Genomic DNA, 20,691 nt, shown 5'->3' on the forward strand with positions numbered 1-20,691 from the left:
CTTTGAACAAATAAGTCTGACTAGTTCGAACGTTGAACCACGCGAACTCCGTAGCGTTCGTACGTAGGTAGCTGTTACAGTAGCGTAGCCCTCTGTTTAGGAATTGTAGCGAAATATTTATTGATTAAAGGCGTATTACAGTTTCAGGTTCTAAAAGGTAAACACGACGATCCCCTCGTGTGCACGATAGTTCGTTAAAGCGAACGTGTTCGTTCCCTCGGTTCGTATTGTCTCGTCCGCAAGGCGACCTCCTGAACCTCCGGATCGATTGTTGTTAGGAAACCTCTCGCGACCGACGATTCCGGTTACATTTCGTTGCGCTTGTTCACGATACATTGATACGTTTCGATTAATTAATTGCTCTATCGGACGTGGCCGAGTACGCCAAGGACACGCGCGGAAGAAGACTCGGGGAAGGGGAAGGGGGGGGGGACTGGGAACGGGAAACGAAAAAGAAAGAGAAAAATTGGCATAGGATTACGGGGCACGGGGAGGGGAAGTTGAAACCGCGGGGGAAGAGGAGATTTTTCCATCGGTCAATTCTGTCTGCGCGAGAATCGGCCAAGCGCGCACGTTCCGCGCGTCGCAGGATCAAAGGAGGACGTCGATTCGCGCTTCTACCTCAACCCTACATCTCGCATCGCGTTCGAAACGATGCTCGTCTTCGTTTTGATTGGTCAGGTGTGTCGAATCGGAGTGATTTTGTTCGAGAAGAGACGAAGAATCCACTCGTTCGAAGCACGAGCAGACAAGCCGGCTGCCTCGACCGGGCGAGGACGTCGCGTGAGACGGGACGAGACGTTTGGTCGGTTACTTGCCAAAGAGTAAAGCCAAAACGTCGTCGCCCGGCAAACATAGTGTTTCTTTTGTTCCTTTCACCGGTGCTGGATTACGTGGCGCCTCGGCTAATTAGCTCGCGCGTCGATCGAGTTACCGCCGATCGTCCCGATAGGCTCTCGTCGCGACGAGCCGCCGGCATACATTAATATAATATACGCCCGGCTGCCGTGATCGACGTCGAATTTGCGTTTCCCTTTCGCCAATAATGTTACGCGGACGAACTCGTCTCCCGTCTTGGAAGCCAGAGACATCGAAGCTCGTCTTCTCGGTGGAAACTCGAGGACCCAACCGTGTTCCGTCGCGCGACTCGTTCGTTCCTTCGGTAAAGAGAGAAAGGATGGCGGTTCGATTCGATTCGTTTCGGTTCGGTTCGATTTCATTGGCGTACTCGGCCCGGATGGACGGGTAGACGTTGGCCCGCTGCGGAGGAACGGTAACGGGATTTTGACCGAATCGGTGGCGGAAACGTTTTCGTCTCCTCCGGTGGCGCTTCTCATCTCTTCTCTTCTCCTCTCTCTCCTTCTCTCTTCTTCTCTTCCCTTCTCGGTTGGCTGGACCGCGATCGTACGGAACATCGACGCGGTTCCGGCTCATTCGTGCGAGTCGACGTCGTTGTCGATGCGACTGCTTCGGATGCCGGTCTTGCCCGTCCAAGGATAGATGTCCGGACATGCCTGACACGTCTTCATGTATCTCACGCCGCTCTTGTGCCACAGGTTACAGACTCTCGGGTTGTTGCATTTCTTCGGTCGGTCCTGCGAATAATCCCATGGAATCGTTATTCGGTCTCGTTTCGCAAGCTACGGTAAATTCTGCCAAATCGCCCCTCAGCTTGGAAACCAAAATGGGCGATTTGGGAAGAGGAGATACGATTTGACAGAGTTTGCTGCAGCAATCGAATAGATTCGTTGACTCTTTTTACCGGATAGTTGCAGCCAAAGGGCTCGAAGGTGTGCATCAGCGGCAGCGGAGTAGGATTCCTGACCCATTGGATCGCCTGCCAGTTCGTCACGATCCACACGTCGTCCATCGCGACGATGGTGTCCAGGAACGAGATGAAACCCTCTTTGTGATGAGGCTGGGTGAACCAAGCGGCGTGATAGAACAGCCCGAACGGTGCTCTGTAACGACAACGCGGTCAACATCCAACTTCTCGAAGCTGATGCTTGTATTTTAACCCTTTGCACTCCGTTGTCCCCTCTCGTGGGACGTCGTAATTCTAGCATATCACTCGAATGTCCCCTCTCGTGGGACATTAAAGTTTATTAGCGATTACGGGGAATTGAGTTATTTCGGCGCAGCTTTTTGGGACATGCATGTTTCCCTGAAGTTTTCTCTTGAAACGGCACAAGAAATCAAATCAAAATATAGTAAAACTACTAAGATATATACAAGAAATGTCAGCGGGGTTTGACGAGAACGTGAGAGGCGTGCTCGCGTCGGTCCGAGCACTTCGAAGGCGCCACTTGAAAAGAGCGATAAGGCAAGTTTGTAGAAGAAAGATCGGTATACGAACATAGCACGCACTGTATAGTGAGATTTATAATCATAAAATCTGGAGGAAAAGATTTTCAAAGCTGAACTCAGTCTGGTTTGAAGCGTCGAGCGGTATAGATAGATCTAACGAATGAGAAAATCGGAAAAGTGATACTTCTCTTGGTAAATAAATTGTTTGGTAAAAGTTTTTTTGATAAATATCATCTTGCGAGTTAGTAATAACAATTAGAAATTTTCAACCTATGTATTTATTCATATTTTTTATTAGAACAATGGCAAAACGTTCGAACACGAATGAGTCTCATGACACAAGTAGTAGCGGAGGTGAGCTCCAGATAGACGTTTATACAGATATGGTAGAAAGACTAACTGTAGAAGGTTTTCTTTTTGATAGCAGCGATAGCGATATCGTCCAAGCAACAAGGCGACGAGAGAAAGAGTTCGCATAGACAGCGATTACAACAACAAAACAAAATTATAAAACAAACAATAACAAAATTATAAAAAATAAAATATTGATTTTTTTGCAAATTTCTTGATTGCAGCCAAATTCATATAAGTCCAATATCATTATAATATGTCAGTTAGAGTTCCAAAACCATACTAAATAAATACGAGGGTCTGTAAATGCTCGTTTCTGCCGAAAAGTGGCGCTGAATAGCTGGTAGCCAACGTCCAGAGTGGTTCGGAGTGCTAAGGGTTAAGGGAGCATACCTGTTGGTGGTGTAGTGTCTCTCGAAGTTCTTGATCAGCATCTTGTAAACACCGTCGGCGGTCGGTGGATTGCTGCACGCGTCTCCCATGGAGCACCTGCCGCCGTTCAGGTCCTGCCACATCACCATAGGAACTTCCCACAGGCCAGGATAGGATCTGGTGGGACACGGTGGAATCATGCAGTCGTGGAAGAGCTTGTAGTCGAGGGTGTAGGGCCAGCTCGGTGGACGGTTCTCATAGATCGGCATGGAGGAGTCGTAGGTGAAGTTCGTGTCCCAGAGCATCTTGAACATGTTGTTCCCTCCGACCTGGTCCACAGAGATTGAGATTGGGTTAGACGGGTCGATCGCGTTCGACCGATGTTCTAATGTAATTACCATGTAAAAAGAGTACGGTAAGATAATAGTAATAATAACAGCAATAATACAATAATGATGATAATAATAACAAAACTTTAGTTCAAAATGTTTGTGTACATAAGATCGTGGGGCTGCGCGTGAACGCCCAATCGCCGGTACTGCGAGGGTTAATTATTTTAATTTCTCCAGAAAAGTTCAGCATAATAATAATAATAATAATAATAATAATAATAATAATAATAATAATAATAATAATAATAATAATAATAATAATAATAGTAATAGTAATAGTAATAGTAATAGTAATAGTAATAGTAATAGTAATAGTAATAGTAATAGTAATAGTAATAGTAATAGTAATAATAATAGTAGTAATAGTAATAATAATAATAATAATAATAATAATAGTAATAATAATAATAATAATAATAATAGTAATAGTAATAAAATATTAATAAAATGGAAATAGTTGCAATGGTTTCATTCGCACAAAAAATAATTCAAAGCTCACCGATAGGAAAGGCGCTCTCATTCCCCTGACATCTTCCAGCTTGACGCCCCCATAGGCCGAGAGGATCTCGCGTTGACCGGCAACTTCCCTGGCCCACTTCCGCTGAGAGAACTGCTCGCCGAAGCTGTGCCTGTTCGCATCACCGGCAATTCATCGTCCCGTCCACGATTCGGCATGAGGTTCGAAGCGATCGCGGGGCCAGAACTCGGAGAACTCGGAGGCACCGGTCGAAGTTCACAAGGCTCGGGAACATATCGCGACGATCTCAACCGGTCGCGAATGACCGGTCGCGAAAGAAAGTTGCGCGAACGTTGAATCGGCGGTTTCTAGGACCGCGGGCCGCGACCGTAGCTCGATTCGCGAGCTGCGTCTTCGATCGATAACGGCGCCGATTTTTTCCGCGGCCGCGTGACCGGTTCCCCGGATTGTTCGCGGCGTTCTGGCCCGCAGCGAGGTGCTGAAGCGGCGACATCCGATCGATCGAGCTGCCGGTGCCTCGGATCGAACCGACGCGCGACGTAGCCAAGCTTGCATTAGCAGCCGATCGATCCGGATTGATCGGCGGCAGAGCGGCGGAGCGTGAACGATTGCGATCGACCGGTAATTAAGCGATTGCTCAATGGTAAATGGAGCGATGATAAACGATTGATGATCAGCGATCGTCGAATAGGTGTGCGCGACGCGCGGCGCCCGATTACGATCGATTCGGGGGTGGTGTCGAGTCGTTGTATCTCGTTCCGAGACGCTCCCTAGAATCGAAAGCTCTCGGCTCGATGGTTTACTTACGAGACCGTGTGGGAGGCGATCTCATGGCCGCTGGCGTACAGATTTTGAACCTGGCTGTAGTCGGTCCACTCGTGGGAGACGTAGAAGGTGGCCGAGATGGGACAGCCGTTCGGGTTTTTCCGTCCCTTCTCGAACAAGTCGGTGTAGAGACCCTTGTTCAGGTCGTTGACCGAGTCGTCGAACGTCAGTAGAACGATTTGCGGTATCTCCTCCGGCAGGTAGTCACCTGTGGTTTTTTTCGGGATCGTTTCCGGATGCCGGGGAAGAGGGAAGTGCGGTCGCGAGGATCGGATGCGTGGGAAAAGCGTTCCCGATATGGTCGTCCGTGTTGTTTGCGTCGTTCGTGTTACAAGTGGTGTCGTTCGTATGTGTGCGCGTGTGTGCAAACGTTCCGAACGTCCAGTCGTAACCGTGCGAGAGTTTTCGGGTTCGCGTGTTCGTGTCCGTCGATGGATTAGAGTGTGACGCGTGATGGGAATGCGAGGATGACCGAGTGATGCGAGTAGAGAGTGAGAGAGTAAGAGAGCCGACCAGAGAAAGAGAGAAAGAGAGAGAGAGAGAGAGAGAAAGAGAAAAGAGAAAAGTTGCGGTTAGTACGCGCCATTAGTATACGGCACAGGTGCGGCAGGCAGCACGCGGCCGGTGAAACCGCCTCGCGGTTCCAGTCCCGCGACACGAAACTCGCGACCCGTGTCATCGTTCATCTCCCGATCGCCGGGCTCCGTTTCACCAGCCGCGCGGCTCGCAATTACTATTTTATCGCGAGATCCTCGGCGTTTTCTCTAATTGCGCGTGTGTGGCCCCCGTGAAATCCGGCCGGAACGGAAGCGGCGCAATTTGTTCCGGAAACGCGTCGCTTCTGCGAACGCTCCGATGCGCGACAAACGAGACGGCACGCGCGATACCATCTGATCTGCTTTCTTCGGCGAGCCGGTTCTCAGCAGGTCGAGAACAATGTACCGGGCCGGCGATAGGATTTGACTTTGAAATCAGTTCGATTCCACTTCCGCGAGCGCACGTTTTCCCGCGGGACACCTCGCGGAACCAGAGGATCGCCTTCGATCGAGAGCCTTCTCCGTTCTCGGGAACCGGTCGCATCGACGCCGCGAAGCAATTTTTCTCCACGATCTTCCCAGCCACCGGCGACGGATGCGTCCGATTTTCGTCGACGATATCGATGCAACCTCCCGAGCGCGGATCGACTTTCGATAAGAGAACGCGCGCGCGTAATGGTAGCGACAGCGGAAGTCGGTGCTGCGCCCAGATGGAGAACGTTAGTCTTAGTATAGATGCGCAGGCGATGACGATCGATGGACCTAACGTTCGCGCTTGAACGAACGAGCATTAGCGGCGGGGTGCTGGTTGCGTATAATAGACACGTTAGACACACATGTTTCCTAGGTTCCCCGTTTTGGTGAACGTTGACACTTACGAGACGGTGTGCGATGCCATTTCGTGGCCGTCCGCGTACAGGTTTTGCACCTGGCTATAATCGGTCCACTCGTGCGACACGTAGAACGTGGCCGCGATCGGGCACCCGTTCGGGTTCTTTCGGCCATTTTCGAACAGATCGGCGTACAACGGTTTGTTCAGATCGTTCACGGCGTCGTCGAACGTCAGCAGAACGATCTGCGGCGTCTGTTCCGCCGGGATCCCACCTGAATGCACGAGATTCGTTGCGATCAACCGGCGTCGATCGCGGTTACCCGAGCCAGGACCCGTCGATTTGCCTGGTCCCCGAGGGACACCGATTCCCACCGGAGTTTCCTGGAGTTTCCTCCAAGATGCGCTTTCTCGCGGCTCCTCCTCGGTCAACCGGCCGCGAATCTTCGCGAACAATAGACAGCGAGACTACCGCAGCCTCGCCGAGCGCGAGATGCGAACACGTTGATCCGTTGCACAATTAAAACCGAAACGTAGGCAGAGTCGTCCGACGCTCGGACAGCATCTTCCGGATGATCTATGCGAGGTGTACGGTTGCACAATCCTCTCCAGACGCAGGACCAGCCGGTTCAGAACGAGCTTGCGGCGTCGCGCTTGCGTTTCGCTCGCCCGCGGGAAAATACTATTATCGTGACTCGTCGCGCCGTTCATCCTAATTGATTATGCGTGTTCCCGGGCAACCCATTACGATCCTCCGCTTCCACAATTTTGCGTGGGCGATCGGCCGCGCAGGTGGCCATATTCGAACACGGGATGTTCCGTTCGATTCTCCAGCCGGCGCGAATCGAATTAGGCTCGATTTATATATTTCGTTCGGATTTATTTATAATATATGTATTATATTTATATAATATAAGTATGATATATTATACTTATATATATATATATATATATATATATATTATATTTATATAATATAAGTATGATATATTATACTTATATATATATATATATATATTATATATTATATTTATTTATAGTTTATATAGAACGTTCACGGCACGATTTGACTCAGGCAAATTATTATTATTAGTATTTATACCAGTAATCCAAGTTCCGGAATAGTCAGTCGTAAAAAATCTTTCATAGATTAACTGTCGATTAAAAATGTTTCCACATTTATCTTTAGAAGATCTATACTGTATAGCACTATTATTGGATAAAGAAGAAGTTATATAGTAAACAAAGAAAATATTGGTTTGTTGCTTGTAAAATGGAAACAAAGAACTTTAATCAAACAAATTATTTTATTTCATTTAAGATGAACATATTTGTTCACGGAGAATATTGGACAGCATTGAAACAATTAATGCATGATCGAGAAGAAAATCAAGTTTCTGCCTGAACTAAAGTACATCATTATTCACGTGTAGTTTCAGCCAAACATTCTTTTGTGTTCGAACCGATTCACGGTGCTATATCTGTGGCTATAAGGAAAAATTCTGAAAGTCACAATTTTACAAAATTTAAATTAACCTTTTGTGTTCCAAAGTATTTTCTTCCTTTTATGTCAGAATTTGTTATAACGCAATCCTTTGCAACTTAACTAGCACTAGAAATACTGCAATTGTTCCGCGTAATTGTGGAATTTATTTATGGATATAATGCGAAGCATGAAAATAAACTATTAATGCAAAAGTCAATGTCGAGTCTGACTCGACATAGGGGCGTAAATGATTAATGCATTAATTGAACTGTAGCATATAGGATTCGCGCATTTAACGGAAAAAGAAACATCGTGGAAACAAATTCTATAGAGTTGAAAACGAAATGATACAATTTGAAACTTCAGCATCAGAACTTTAACACTAGATTCACGGAACCCGTCATAATGACGGGTCACTAATTTTTTAATTTACGATTATTCACATCGTAAAGATACATTTACGAGTTATTTATTCAATTTATATGTTACTTACGGCAAATGTTACAATAACACTCGATAAAAGTCAGAATAAATGTCTTATAAGCTAACATGAAACAGCTGTTTTTTGTGCTCCGTAAATCTAGTGTTAGGCGACGATATCTTGGAAGTGAAAACATGTAACATCGGCGTTCTTTCTTGTAGCCACAGGTATATAAATAGTTGAATCACTTTACCCGCAATAATGCTTGCCCGAGCAAAACCGTTTCGTAAACGTTCCGTGCCGGAACGAATAATACAAATCTGCCTGTGTTCGTTCCAGCGGTGAGTTTATCAAAATTTCATCCGCACTTTAACACTAGAACTAACACTAGTCCTAAACGCGATTAAAGCACATCCTTTTATAACGATCACAAGGCTGGATTTACTTGAACTACCCGCGGTTTTTATTATAATATATGCACGAATGGAGAAGTTCGAATAAAAATTTTGCAACAAAAACATTTCTACGATATCAGGAATTGTAAAAGAAAAGATCAGGAGCCAGTGATTTTGACCGGTTTGGTAGTTCTAGTTTATGCACGACTTTTATTATAATATATGCACGAATGGAGAAGTTCGAATAAAAATTTTGCAACAAAAACATTCATACGGTATCAGTAATTGTAAAAGAAAAGGTCAGAAGCCAGTGATTTTGACCGGTTTGATAGTTCTAGTGTTTAAATGCACCCATTAATACGCATAGATTTTATGCACGACTTTTATTATAATATATGCACGAATGGAGAAAAGTTCGAATAAAAATTTTGCAACAAAAACATTCCTACGGTATCAGAAATTGTAAAAGAAAAGATCAGAAGCCAGTGATTTTGACCGGTTTGGTAGTTCTAGTGTTTAAATGCACTCATTAATACGCATAGATTTTATGCACGACTTTTATTATAATATATGCACGAATGGAGAAAAGTTCGAATAAAAATTTTGCAACAAAAATATTCCTACGATATCAGAAATTGTAAAAGAAAAGATCAGAAGCCAGTGATTTTGACCGGTTTGCTAGCTCTAGTGTTGAAACGCACCCATAACACGTTCCGTGCCGAGCTTTTTTTACTCGAATCTTCACACTTTGATATTTTACTAAAACTTGATGTATTACGTGCAATTATTAATTCTCGTACACATAACAACGTAACAAAAACTTATCAACGCCCATTCTTGCGGTGGAAATTGATTCTTCGGTTCTAAATTTCTTGTAAACAATTTGTTCAGTTCACTAAGTAAACATGCAAGCGTGTACCATCGATGGTACACGTGGCACGGAACGTGTTAATATGCCAAATAGCCGAATAACAAAGAGGGCCGAGTTGAATACCGTCGAACCCGAAGGAAACTTTCCGGTAGAGTTGCCAGAACGGAGAAGCCGAGGTGTCGTCACGCGGCACCGACCGGAAACGCTTGCTCTTTCGATTCCCGTCACGGGCGGAGCTTTCGATTTCGACGAGCGTACGCGCGAAATCGCCACCGGCATAGCGGATCTGTTTCACTGTCGCTCGTGTAACGTTAGAATCGGAGAAAGCGTCGGCGGCGACGACTGCCGAACCGTTTTCGCGACCGCTCGAACTTAACATTCGCGGCGCGAGCACCGCTCGCTTGCGTCACCCCTCGCCTTTCCGCGGGCATCCTAAACGGCGCGACGAGACCCTTGGTCGCTTTTCCAAAGCTCCTCGACCGAATCGAAGCGCGGACGAGGGTCCCCGCGCGACGGCTCACCTGGAATGTCGATGCCGCCGCAGCTGCAATCCGGAATCAGGCAGACGTCCTTGCGACACTTGGCCGCGGGTTTGTCGACCTGCGGGGTCGGGTAGATCGGCAACGGCCTGGTCGGCGGGTACCTGTAGATGTCGATGAACTCCTGCGCCTTCGACACGATCTCCGTCGACGGCTTCAGCGTCGGCCGCGATCGCCTGGAACCCACAGATCACCCAGGTGTCACGGAATCCTAGTTTTCTGCCAGCCGCAAAATACGTCGACATTCGAAAATCCCGGGCGTTCTCGAGCGTGAGCATGATCGGGACTAGCGATGGAATCGATACAGTAAATTCTTCCTAATTGGGAAGGACAATTTGGGAAGAGGAGAAACGATTGTTCGTGCCTTGAGGCTCCTTTTTATAGTTATTGTTTTTCAAAAACTATAAAAACGTGAAGCAAGGCTCGAGTAATCGTACCTGCCCTTCCCAAATTGTCCATTTTTGTATACAAGTTGAGCGTAAATTAGGCAGAATTTACTTTATTGATATTATTGACGATATTCAATCAATTAGATGACATAGTACTTGATAGCAGGTATCGACGTGTATCGAAATTTTAGGTAAATTCTTATAGTAAATTTTCCCTAACTGACGCTCGGTTTGTACACCAAAATGGACAATTTGAGAAGAGGAGATACTGTCGACAAATATAAAAACGAGCAGCAAGGTTCGAATAATCGTATCTCCTGTCAATTAGGAGAATTTACTGTACTTGGTATCACTTGTTAGTATCGAAGCTTCTTAACACTTTAATGGTCGCTCGGACAACATGCGTGTGATGCTTTAATAATTATGTAGGTGTTTTAATAATTATCCCACAAAGGAAAAATATTAAATTTGTTGTATTAAACGTCTTGTTATTGTTGTCCTTGTCTTTTTTCGTGTTATGTGTATGTTCGCACATGTTGAATTATTTCACGAATTTACATAAAGTTTCTCTAAATGAATACTTCAAAAATATTACCGGCCCCTGGCGACGTTTGACTGCGTAGACGTGCGGCCATTAAAGTGTTAAAATGATACCGAATCAATACCGTATTGAATCGAAGCTTCTTTGATAGCTTCCGAAAGTATCGATACACTCGTTTGATGCTCCGCGAATTGTCGTTCGTCAGAAAATATTTATGTATAATGGCAACTTCCGTTCTTGTAGAAGCATCAGTCGAGTATCGATATTCCCGCACGAGCATCGGACACATAAAATTCGGTATTGACTCGAAATTTGTGAACCGATATCGATAGGTATCGATATATATTTATATATGATTATTTATATTATAAATATATATTATATATTATATATTATATATTTATATATATATTATCATTATATATGATGCGGTATCGGTGACAACACTGCTCGGGACCGCGACGATTTCAATTCCGTTTCGGGGAAGATCGCGGTACCCGGGATTATTCCGTCGGCCGATCGATTGTTCGCCTCGTCTAAGAGCGATCGGTCGCCTGGCTCGCGGGCAATTAACTTTCTAGCTGCATTAATTTGACGGGTAACGTTCGTTCACCTCTCGAAGCGACACTCGCGGCGCTAGACAGATTAGCCGTTACGATAGCGGCGAGAAAAGAATTCGAAGGTGTTTGGATGGACTGCTTCCTGTCGGATTAATTCACCGATTACTTGGCGGATAACGTAAGGCGCTCTCGATCCCGCCCCGAACGAAACCAACAGAACCGCGGTTTCACTTTCTAGCGGTCTCGCGGAGATAAACCGATCGAGAGATCCACATTTTTCGCGGCAATTAGAATACCGGTCGGCGGGGGGAGAGGCGAATAAACCGTCGGAATTTGTACTTACGGAGGAGCGGTGCCGCGATGGATCTGTTGCGGGCGTCCACGGCTGCTGGAACAACAGGAAAGAATTAAAGACGGCGGCCGCGGTGAAGAGGAAACGCGAGAGGGACGAGGGTAAACGAAAAATCGACGGCGTTTCCGGCGGGAAGCGAAGGGAAAATGTCCTCCCGCGTCAGCAGCGGGAGAAAGCGAGTCCGGCTTCGTTTTACGGTATTCAGAGAGCAGCGAAATCGGGTCTTGGTTGCCGGAGACGACGCACAGTGGTTCACGTTGTATGGAGATGCGGTGTTTATCGCTTCTTCTTTTTTTTTTTAAGTACCAGATTTTCTTCGCTTTCTAAACTTTTATTTATGCTCCTGTGGCCAGTGCAATAATGTAATAAAATGTTACTGTAGCATACTTTTTTTTTTTACTTTTTATCACCTTTTTCTTGTTATTTTATTTTTTTCTAACTATCATATATTAAATGTGGCCCATTAACTAATAAACTCAGTCAAGCTCATTGAGTAAACAACTATCCACAATTTTCCTTCAGCTTGTGAACAAAAATGGAGAACTTGAGAGGAGGAGATACGATTATTCGAGGCTCGCGGTTCATTCTTATAGTTGCCGATTGTCAACAATTATGAAAACGAGGTGCAAGGCTGGAATAATCGTATCGCCTCTTCCCAAATTGTTCAATTTTTGTTTGCAAGCTGAAGGACAATTAGGGAGAAATTACTACACTATTATATATTATATTACATACTATTATTACATACTATTATGTAATATATAAACTTGAATTTTTTATATATAAAATGTATATATATATATATATTTTATTAATAATATAATTATAATATTATAATAATGTTAATAATATTAATAATATTAATAATAATATAATAATAATATTATATTATATTAATATATTATATATATTATATTATATATAATATAATAATAATATTATATTATATTTTTATATATAAAATAATAAAATAAATATATATATGTATATAATATTATTGAATTCTTTCATATATATATCGTCGGAATTTTATATTTCGTCTGCTCGATTTTGCCATAAATGCATAAAATCCGCGGACTGCCGATTACGCAACGCGAAAAGACGAAAAGGGAAGAGAGAAAGATCGGATAGCGTACCTGACGGGTGCGTTGACCGTGTAAGGCCTGCTGGTGGTGGAAGGCGGCGGCTGGGTGGTGGTTGTCAGCGGAATGAACGTGTCGACGATAGCGTTCGGCGTGGTCACGTGGACAACGGGGTGGCTGAGCACGTTCGGCCTGCAGGACACGCGACTCCCGATTAACCGATCGAATCCTCCGTCTCGTTCGAATTCCGTGGGACCGTACACGCGGTCACGCGAGAAAGGTCGAGTGAAATTTCAGCGAGCGCCGCCGCTAAGAAACGAAGGAAATTCTCGGAAAGCGAGCGACGGGCTTTCAAGGAACAGCTGGTCGCCGGGAGAGACCAGCCGGGCCAGTGCGAGTCGGGGGACTATTTTTAACGTCGATCGGCACGATAAATCGGCGCCGTTTACGAGCCTTTACGTAAGCGCGTGATCGCGACTCCTGCGGCGACGCGTGCGTCCGACGCGACGCGACGGATCGGGGTGATCCAGCGCCCGGGCGAGACGTCCGCGAGGATGCACCGATGCACCGTCCGTTTCCGCGGGTCGTAATTGACGGGAATGGCCGAGCTGAAAGGCGGCCGAGGAAAGCTCGAGGCGACAACGCGTGCACGATCGCGCGCCTCGCCGATCGGCTCTCGGCAATTTTCTTGTCCCGCGGAACGGTTCACGCTCGAGGAGCCGTCGCGGCGCGATCGCTCCTTTCTTTCTTCTTGGACGCGGGGCCCGTCCGGAGACCGCGGCAGAGGACCTTTCTCGATTAATAAGAAACTTCTCACCTGAACGACTGGCCCTCGTTGATGCGGAACTTGTTCTTGTTCAGCTGCGCCTAGGAGTCGTTCGATACGAAAACAAGAAAACAGAGACAGGTGTTGTAACTCGTGGCTCGATATTCCGCGGCGAAATCTCTGGTGGTCGAGTCGAACGGAAGATGTGTCCTATATGGACGGAGAGGGTCGCCCTCGCCACCAGAGGACCGCGTTCTACAGGACAAAAGTACCTGGTTCTCGTAGATGTCGTAGTCCTGCACGGTCACGTCCTGGTTCAGATTGTACTTGTCCGCCTCGTTCACCGCCACCTTCTTCGGCTTCTGATACTGCTTCGTGTTCACCTCGCTGATCTTGACGCTCGGCTGAACCGGCACCGATTGGTTCACGGTGTACTGGTTGTAATCTGTTCGAGAATCGGGCGCGTTAAACGACGCGGGAAGCGCGAGGGGAACAGCGTGCTTCGAATCTCGGCGAAAATTTGTTTACTTAGTTATTTATGTATTTATTTATGTATTTATTGAACATGTACTGGAAGTTACTCATTAGTTATGAAATTACAGAAAAGAAATACAAAATGCAGAGGTTTAGAATGACTAGATACAGAGTCAAAGTAAAAAAAGAAACGAAGAAAAGGAAAAGAAAATAAGCGCAATTTTTTGAATTAATAGGATAAATCTCTGCGAGCTGTAATAACGTTGCGAAGTTGAATTACATTTAATTAGTTTGAATTATATTAACCCTTTAATTAATAATAATAATTATACTAATATAGTATACCTTTGAAACCAAGTAAGATATTATAATGATATTCGATGTATACGAATTTGTAGACATCGAGGAACATATATTTGCATTAAAAAATCAACAGTTTGTTTCTTATAATTTTGTGTGTACAGTATGATCAATTTTAAAGCATTCCAATATAATAAACTTTAATGTTCCCTCAGAGGGGACATCTAAGTGATATGCTAGAATTATGATGTGCCCTGAGAGGGAACAACGGAGTGTAAAGGGTTAAGTAATGCGCCTGAAATTCCGTTTGAAAGAGTATAGTGGAAGATTGAAAGAAATCGATGGATGAGTGCTATTTACAATATACAGGGTGTCCCAAAAATGTCTCGCAATCCGGAAATGGCAGGTTTCTCCGATCAGAGGCACCGTTAACGAGTTATTAACGAAAAACAGTGACCAATAAGAATCGAGTACGACTGACGCGAGGCAGCCCAGCCAACCAGCGCACGAAGCCCAGTTCCGCTCATTGGCTCGGTCGCCTCGCGCCAGCCGAGCTCGCCTCTCATTGGTCACTGTTTTTCGTTAATAACTCGTTAACGGTGCCTCGGAGAAAATTTTTGTAAAGGAAGAAATTGCTTCAAATGATCTGAGGAACCCGCCACTTTCGGATTGCGGGACATTTTTGGGACAATTGCGACAATTGCGAAAACGCAATTGAGCCCAGTATGATATCCATAAGTTGTTCTATGTTTCTAAGAATGGAGAATTTTTTAGTATGGAGAAATAGTGTGATCATCGTGTTCTATCGACACTCACCATCGTCCTTATAAATGGACACGTCATCGTCGTAGATCGTATAGTATGGGTAACTCTGGTCCGGGTCGTAGTACGTCTTTGGAATTACGGACGATACGGTGGACGCGAGGATTTTGGCGACTCTCGGCGATTCCGAGGATGGCACCTGCGTCCTACAATGTCAAACGATTCTTAATCCGCGCTGTCTCTCGTCTCTCGGCTCTCTAAAGATCGATTGACAAAAGCGATCAACGTGGAACACGGAAACCGTGCTCTACATCGTTGCATAGCCGTGTCCGTGGCACAAAAAGAAACCTCAGATCGACGTTACGCGAGCGCGAGACAATCATCGGGCGAATTAAACGGGTCCACGAAAGAGAAATCGACGAAAAAACTACCAAACCGTTTTTTTTAGCAGACTTTACGCACCTGTAGTGGGCTTCCGTTTGAGCCCGCGTGCTCTCCTTCTCCCGCTCCTGTGGAACAGTGAACGACAGATTAATTTAAGATATGCCGTAATTCAGCCAGGAACGATATCGGAGTTCAGGCTAATTCCTGAGCAGACTTTAATTTCATTTTATTTAATTTCATTTAATTCTATTTTATTTATTTTTATTTAATTATATTTAATTTAATTTTATTTAACTTCATTTTATTTCATTTTATTTCATTTTATTTCATTTTATTTCATTTCATTACATTTTATTTTATTTAATTAAATTTAAAACACTATATGCGCCGGAGAGGTATTAATACCTTTTTAGAAAATTTAACTTTTTCAAATTTCGTTATACATTTAAAAGAATCCATCTGTAAAATCCTAAAAATCCTCGTTATACACTCAAAATCTTATTGTCAGTTTTGTAAATATTAAGTGTTTTTTAAAAGGCGGATTTTTCCAAAATCCATTGATTTCCCCCCGTTAGACTTGAGTGAAACTCGATCTGTGACCCGCATATAGTGTATTAATTGAATTTATTTCTACATATGTATACAGTAATTTCTCCTGGATTCGTCGAACTTCAGCAAAAAAAGAGTCCTGTAAACTCTTTGAAAGCCTCAGCCGCTGTCTTGCCTTTATGAGAATAAAAAAGTAAAATGTGTCGAAAATGTTTTGCACTTCATGTTAAAATTGACAGAAAACTACCAGAAAACAAAACCACACGGTGTTTGTTTCTAAAGTAACCTAAAAACGTGTCGATTACCAGACCTGAAGATAAAAGTATTACAACCTTAACAAAAGAATGACAATACAAACACAACGGTATCTATTGATGAAAACCGCGATTACTTTGTTTCAACCTAATGACTGACTTTTTTAATGGCGTATCGTCCTTGGAATTGTATAATATCGTGGCCTACAGGGATGGTTTCTATCTACTACATAAATCATCTACCTAATAAAAACTAACAGAAAAAAGCCAACTTTTACTTTGGTAATAGCTTTACTGCTTTCCGAATGTTGTATAGTATCGTGGCCTACAGGGATGGTTTTCATCTACTACCTAATAAAAACTAACATAAAAAAGTTGACTTTTATTTTGGTAATAGCTTTATTGCTTTCTGAATGTTGCCGTTGCGACGCCATAAATATGATTCAAATAGATGTTTTGACTTGGACTCTTTTGACTTCACAGAATAACCTAGCTTAGGTTCCAGCCCCTGTCCTGTATTGCCACATTTACGATCCATCCAACCAACCGGGGCCGTTCATTGCCGGCGTTCGACCATCCTTACTCCATGACCCTTTAAAATTAAAAAAAAAAAAGGTAGACTCGTTTCGCCGAATCTCTGATGCATTATGGCATGGAATTGTAATCGAAACGACGCTGACTCTCCAGAATTACAGTCGGATCGAGGCCCGCGAGTAGCGTAATTCCACTGATATTTTCTTTTGGACGACATACATACCTTCACTAACGTTGCCTTTAATATTTTTCTAATGCTCTTTTTGTTATGATTACAATTTGTTTAATGAAATAACATAAGTTACTTGCTACGTATATGGTCTAAAGCATGTCGCGTTTCATATCATTCGAATTAGAAAAATCTGACCAATATATTAAAACAAGTTTCATGTATAAAAAATTAGAAATAAAAAAGTTAAGTCGTCGTTTTTATCCTAGCATTATAATGCATTCATAGTAATGTACACCGGCATGCTGGCCGTTGCCTTTCCAAATGTACTGAGTTCCGTTCGATCCGAGTTCTCTCTCTCTCTCTCTCTCTCTCTCTCTCTCTCCCTCTTTCTCTCTATTTCTCTCTCTCTCACGAGGTGTCGGCAACTATAAAGGCGAGCCGCGAGGCTTGACGAATCAAGCCTTGCTATTCACATATCCGCATGTTTCGATTCCGAGTAAAAACATCTATGGGAGAAATTACTGTAATACCTCTTTAACAAATTTAATTCTTTTAAATTTCGTTATACAGGGTGTCTCATAATTATGTTAACATCTGTAAAAGAGTGACTCCTAAGGTTAATTGAAGTAACTTTTTTCTTAGCGAAAATGCAATCCGTGGCTTTGTTTACAAATGATTAACGAAAAACACTGACCAATGAGAGGCGGCAGAGCGAATGAATGGAACTTAGCTTCGTCCGCTAGTTGGCTCGGTCGCTTTGCGCCAACATATTTCGCCTCTGATTGGTCAGTGTTTCTCGTTACTAATTCGTAAACAAAGTCGCGGATTGCATTTTCGCTAAGGAAAAAGTTACTTCAAACGACCTCAGGTATCACCCCTTTCCGGGTGTTAGCATAATTATGGAACACCCTGTATATTTGAAAGAATCCTTCTGTGAAATCCTAAAAATCCTCGTTATACACTTGTTATCAAAATCTTATTGTCAGTTTTGCAAATATTAAATGTTCTTTAACGTTAGATTTATGGAACCCGTCAAAATGGCGGGTCACTAATTTTTTAATTTACGATTATTCATATCGTAAAGATACATTTGTAAGTTATTTACTCAATTTACATGTTACTTACGGCAAATGTTACAATAACACTTGTTAAAAATCAGAACAAATGTCTTATTGTTACTTTCATAAATTAATATAAAGCAGCTGTACTTTGTGCTCCGTAAATCTACTGTTAAAAAGCGGATTTTTTCAATCGATCAGTGACCCGCAGATAGCGCGTTCATCCGATTGATTTATATTAGGTCTACCGGAAAGTTCTGTCCGATAGTGTCGCTTCAAGTTTCAATCCATATGCACATGTTGATTCGAGACATATATGACTATCTCTCTTTATCATTGCATTTACACACATGTACTCTCCTAAATAAACTGAAACAAAGATGTCTCATGTCATTATTAAGCGAGACACGATCGTGAAAACATGGCTACCGATGTTAATGCCAGACCACATGCTGCTTTGGCGACTCGTCAGAAAATCGCAGAGCTAGGCTGGGAAATTCTGTCGCATCCACCATACTCCCCAGACCTAGCACCCTCCGATTATCACTTGTTTCTCTCTTTGCAAAACTTTTTACAGGAACAAAAATTCAAAACTGAAGCTGATGTCAACCAAGCACTAGTCGAGTTCTTCGCCTCTAAAAATAAATCATTTTTTAAAAATCGCATTTACAAGTTGCCATCGCGCTGGCAAGAAGTCATAAGCAACGATGGAAAGTATATTCTACAACAAATATTATTAAATGTATGAAAATTGTGTTTCGATTCAAAAACGGACAGAACTTTCCGGTAGACCTAATATATTTCCCTCGATCTTTATTATTTCGATTTTTGATTATTCCAAGTAATAACAATCGTAATAACAATCGTAACAGCAATCCTCGTACATCCTACTGTATCAATAATTAATCGAATATAAATTAAAAGATGGCATTTACAAGTTGCCATCGCGCTGGCAAGAAGTCATAAGCAACGATGGAAAGTATATTCTACAAGAAATATTATTGAATGTACGAAAATTGTGTTATATTTCGATTCAAAAACGGACAGAACTTCCCGGTAGACCTAATATGAGCCGTTTATTTTGAAAGTGGCATAAGTCACTTTGTTTTTAAGTCGATATATTTAAGGGTTTGCGTTTGAACACGTTTAAAAATATGGATGCTAACTTTCGAGAAGATTTACTTGTATTTGTTATATCTCAGGATACTGATATTTTTCTCAGTATTAATAATTTCGTATAAACATTAAAAAATCACCACTTTTCATTACGGTAAAGTGACTTTTATGCCACTTTCAAATTAAACGGCTCATATATGTATATACGGGTAAACACCCCTTCGTACAATACAGAACAAAACCGCACCATAATTGGACTGACAGAGAATCAGCGAATCAACAGATTATATAAACAGTTTAAAAACCCTTCTTTCCAGGTTTACACCGATTCGATCGATATTCCTCGCATCGGGATCATACTTACGGCGATAACGTTTCTACGAAGACCATCCCTGTCGCGTTGCACCTGTCCGATGGTGGACGGTTGTCCCCTGTAGACCCGTTGTTGCCTGTCGCTCTCGATCTCGGAAGCCGGTTCGTACTCGTCCTCGTGGTAATTCCTTACCTGCTGCCTTTGTCTGATCTGTTTCTCGGTGATCTGGGGAATCGGGGTAGGGGTGGTAGTGATGGGTAGAGGCTGCCTCTGCACGGGACGTTGCTGATGGTGCTGCTCGCGTCTCGGCTGCGGCTGGGATCGGGGAGGAGGCACCTGTTGCTGATGTTGTTGCTGGTGGTGCTGTTGATGCTGTTGCTGCTCTTGCAGGCTCTCGATCTTCGCCGATCTGTTGCGACAAGATCGATCAGATCGGATCGTTGCTCCGTTGCCTCGGAGCCCGGAAACCGATCGCGGGCATTGCGGACCATAGGGCCGAGGGGCGGGAGGGTGGTCGATTTTCTTTCGATAAGACCAGTTTGCCCGCAATCGGCAAGGACATCGGCCCGGGCCGCGTCTAGACGATTAGAACCGGTGCGCGTTAGGTAACGGCTCTTTCCCCGATTACTCGCGCACAATACGTTAATGAGCGACCGGCGCGGCGCGCGGCTCGTTGCTCAACTTCGCCTTGCACAAGGAGACTCGTTCCCGGCTCGGTTCCGAGCGGTCTTGCTCTCTTCAAGGAACTAGCCGAAGAGAGCGCACGCGAGGGAGAAAGAGTTCATTGTGGAGGACCGGGCTCGGTTATACAACGAATCCGCCGCGTTTCCGTTCGGCGTTTTTGGCGAGCAATGGGAACCTTTCGACTGACTTTCGACGAAAACGTCGAAAGCAATTAAGTCGTTCGGGCACCGTGCGCGGAGCTGCGTTAAAAGCCGACTCGTAATCGGTTAGCTCCGCCGCGAATTCAATGTTACGACTGAGCGGTTCAATGATCACTCTCGGATAACGGGGATGGCTAAGGATAGCTCTGGTTTCCGGTGCGTCGAGGTCTCCGCGCCGCGATCGAGGAGGCTGCCGATCGGTGGCAGATCGAGCCGATTTCTCAAGGAAAGTGCTCGCGTGGAAAGCAAAGACGAAGCTTGGAAAGATCTCGCTTAGCCCGAGCAAGCCGTAGCGGAATCGTTTAATCGTCCGCGATCGGGGCCGCGTTCATTGTTCGATCTCTTGACGTCATCGGCGCTATTTTCTCGGCGTGGCCTCGCGTGCAGCAGGATCGTTGA

General features: G+C 44.2%; 1 protein-coding gene across 3 annotated transcripts in view; it reads right to left on the reverse strand.

Moving 5' to 3' along the window:
- Positions 1-95: 95 nt before the first annotated feature.
- Cda5 (Chitin deacetylase-like 5) overlaps positions 96-20,691 on the reverse strand; it is a 102,833-nt gene continuing 82,237 nt past the window's right edge. Inside the window, exons 6-18 of one of the 3 annotated variants that reach the window (XM_076524838.1) lie at positions 19,460-19,817; positions 15,491-15,537; positions 15,083-15,234; positions 13,765-13,937; positions 13,544-13,593; positions 12,781-12,918; positions 11,636-11,677; positions 9,785-9,978; positions 4,708-4,933; positions 3,922-4,051; positions 3,052-3,359; positions 1,763-1,961; positions 96-1,595 (exon numbers count right to left, since the gene is read on the reverse strand). In XM_076524838.1, coding sequence (XP_076380953.1) covers positions 1,431-1,595; positions 1,763-1,961; positions 3,052-3,359; positions 3,922-4,051; positions 4,708-4,933; positions 9,785-9,978; positions 11,636-11,677; positions 12,781-12,918; positions 13,544-13,593; positions 13,765-13,937; positions 15,083-15,234; positions 15,491-15,537; positions 19,460-19,817 — 2,182 coding nt within the window. In that variant the 3' untranslated portion in view covers positions 96-1,430. Of the gene's footprint in view, positions 1,596-1,762; positions 1,962-3,051; positions 3,360-3,921; positions 4,052-4,707; positions 4,934-6,139; positions 6,366-9,784; positions 9,979-11,635; positions 11,681-12,780; positions 12,919-13,543; positions 13,594-13,764; positions 13,938-15,082; positions 15,235-15,490; positions 15,538-19,459; positions 19,818-20,691 lie in introns of all 3 variants that reach the window. The other 2 variants (XM_033469911.2, XM_076524837.1) reach the window with 2 other exon arrangements.

The sequence above is a fragment of the Megalopta genalis genome, chromosome 10 (genome assembly GCF_051020955.1).
Source record: "Megalopta genalis isolate 19385.01 chromosome 10, iyMegGena1_principal, whole genome shotgun sequence".
NCBI lineage: Eukaryota > Metazoa > Arthropoda > Insecta > Hymenoptera > Halictidae > Megalopta > Megalopta genalis.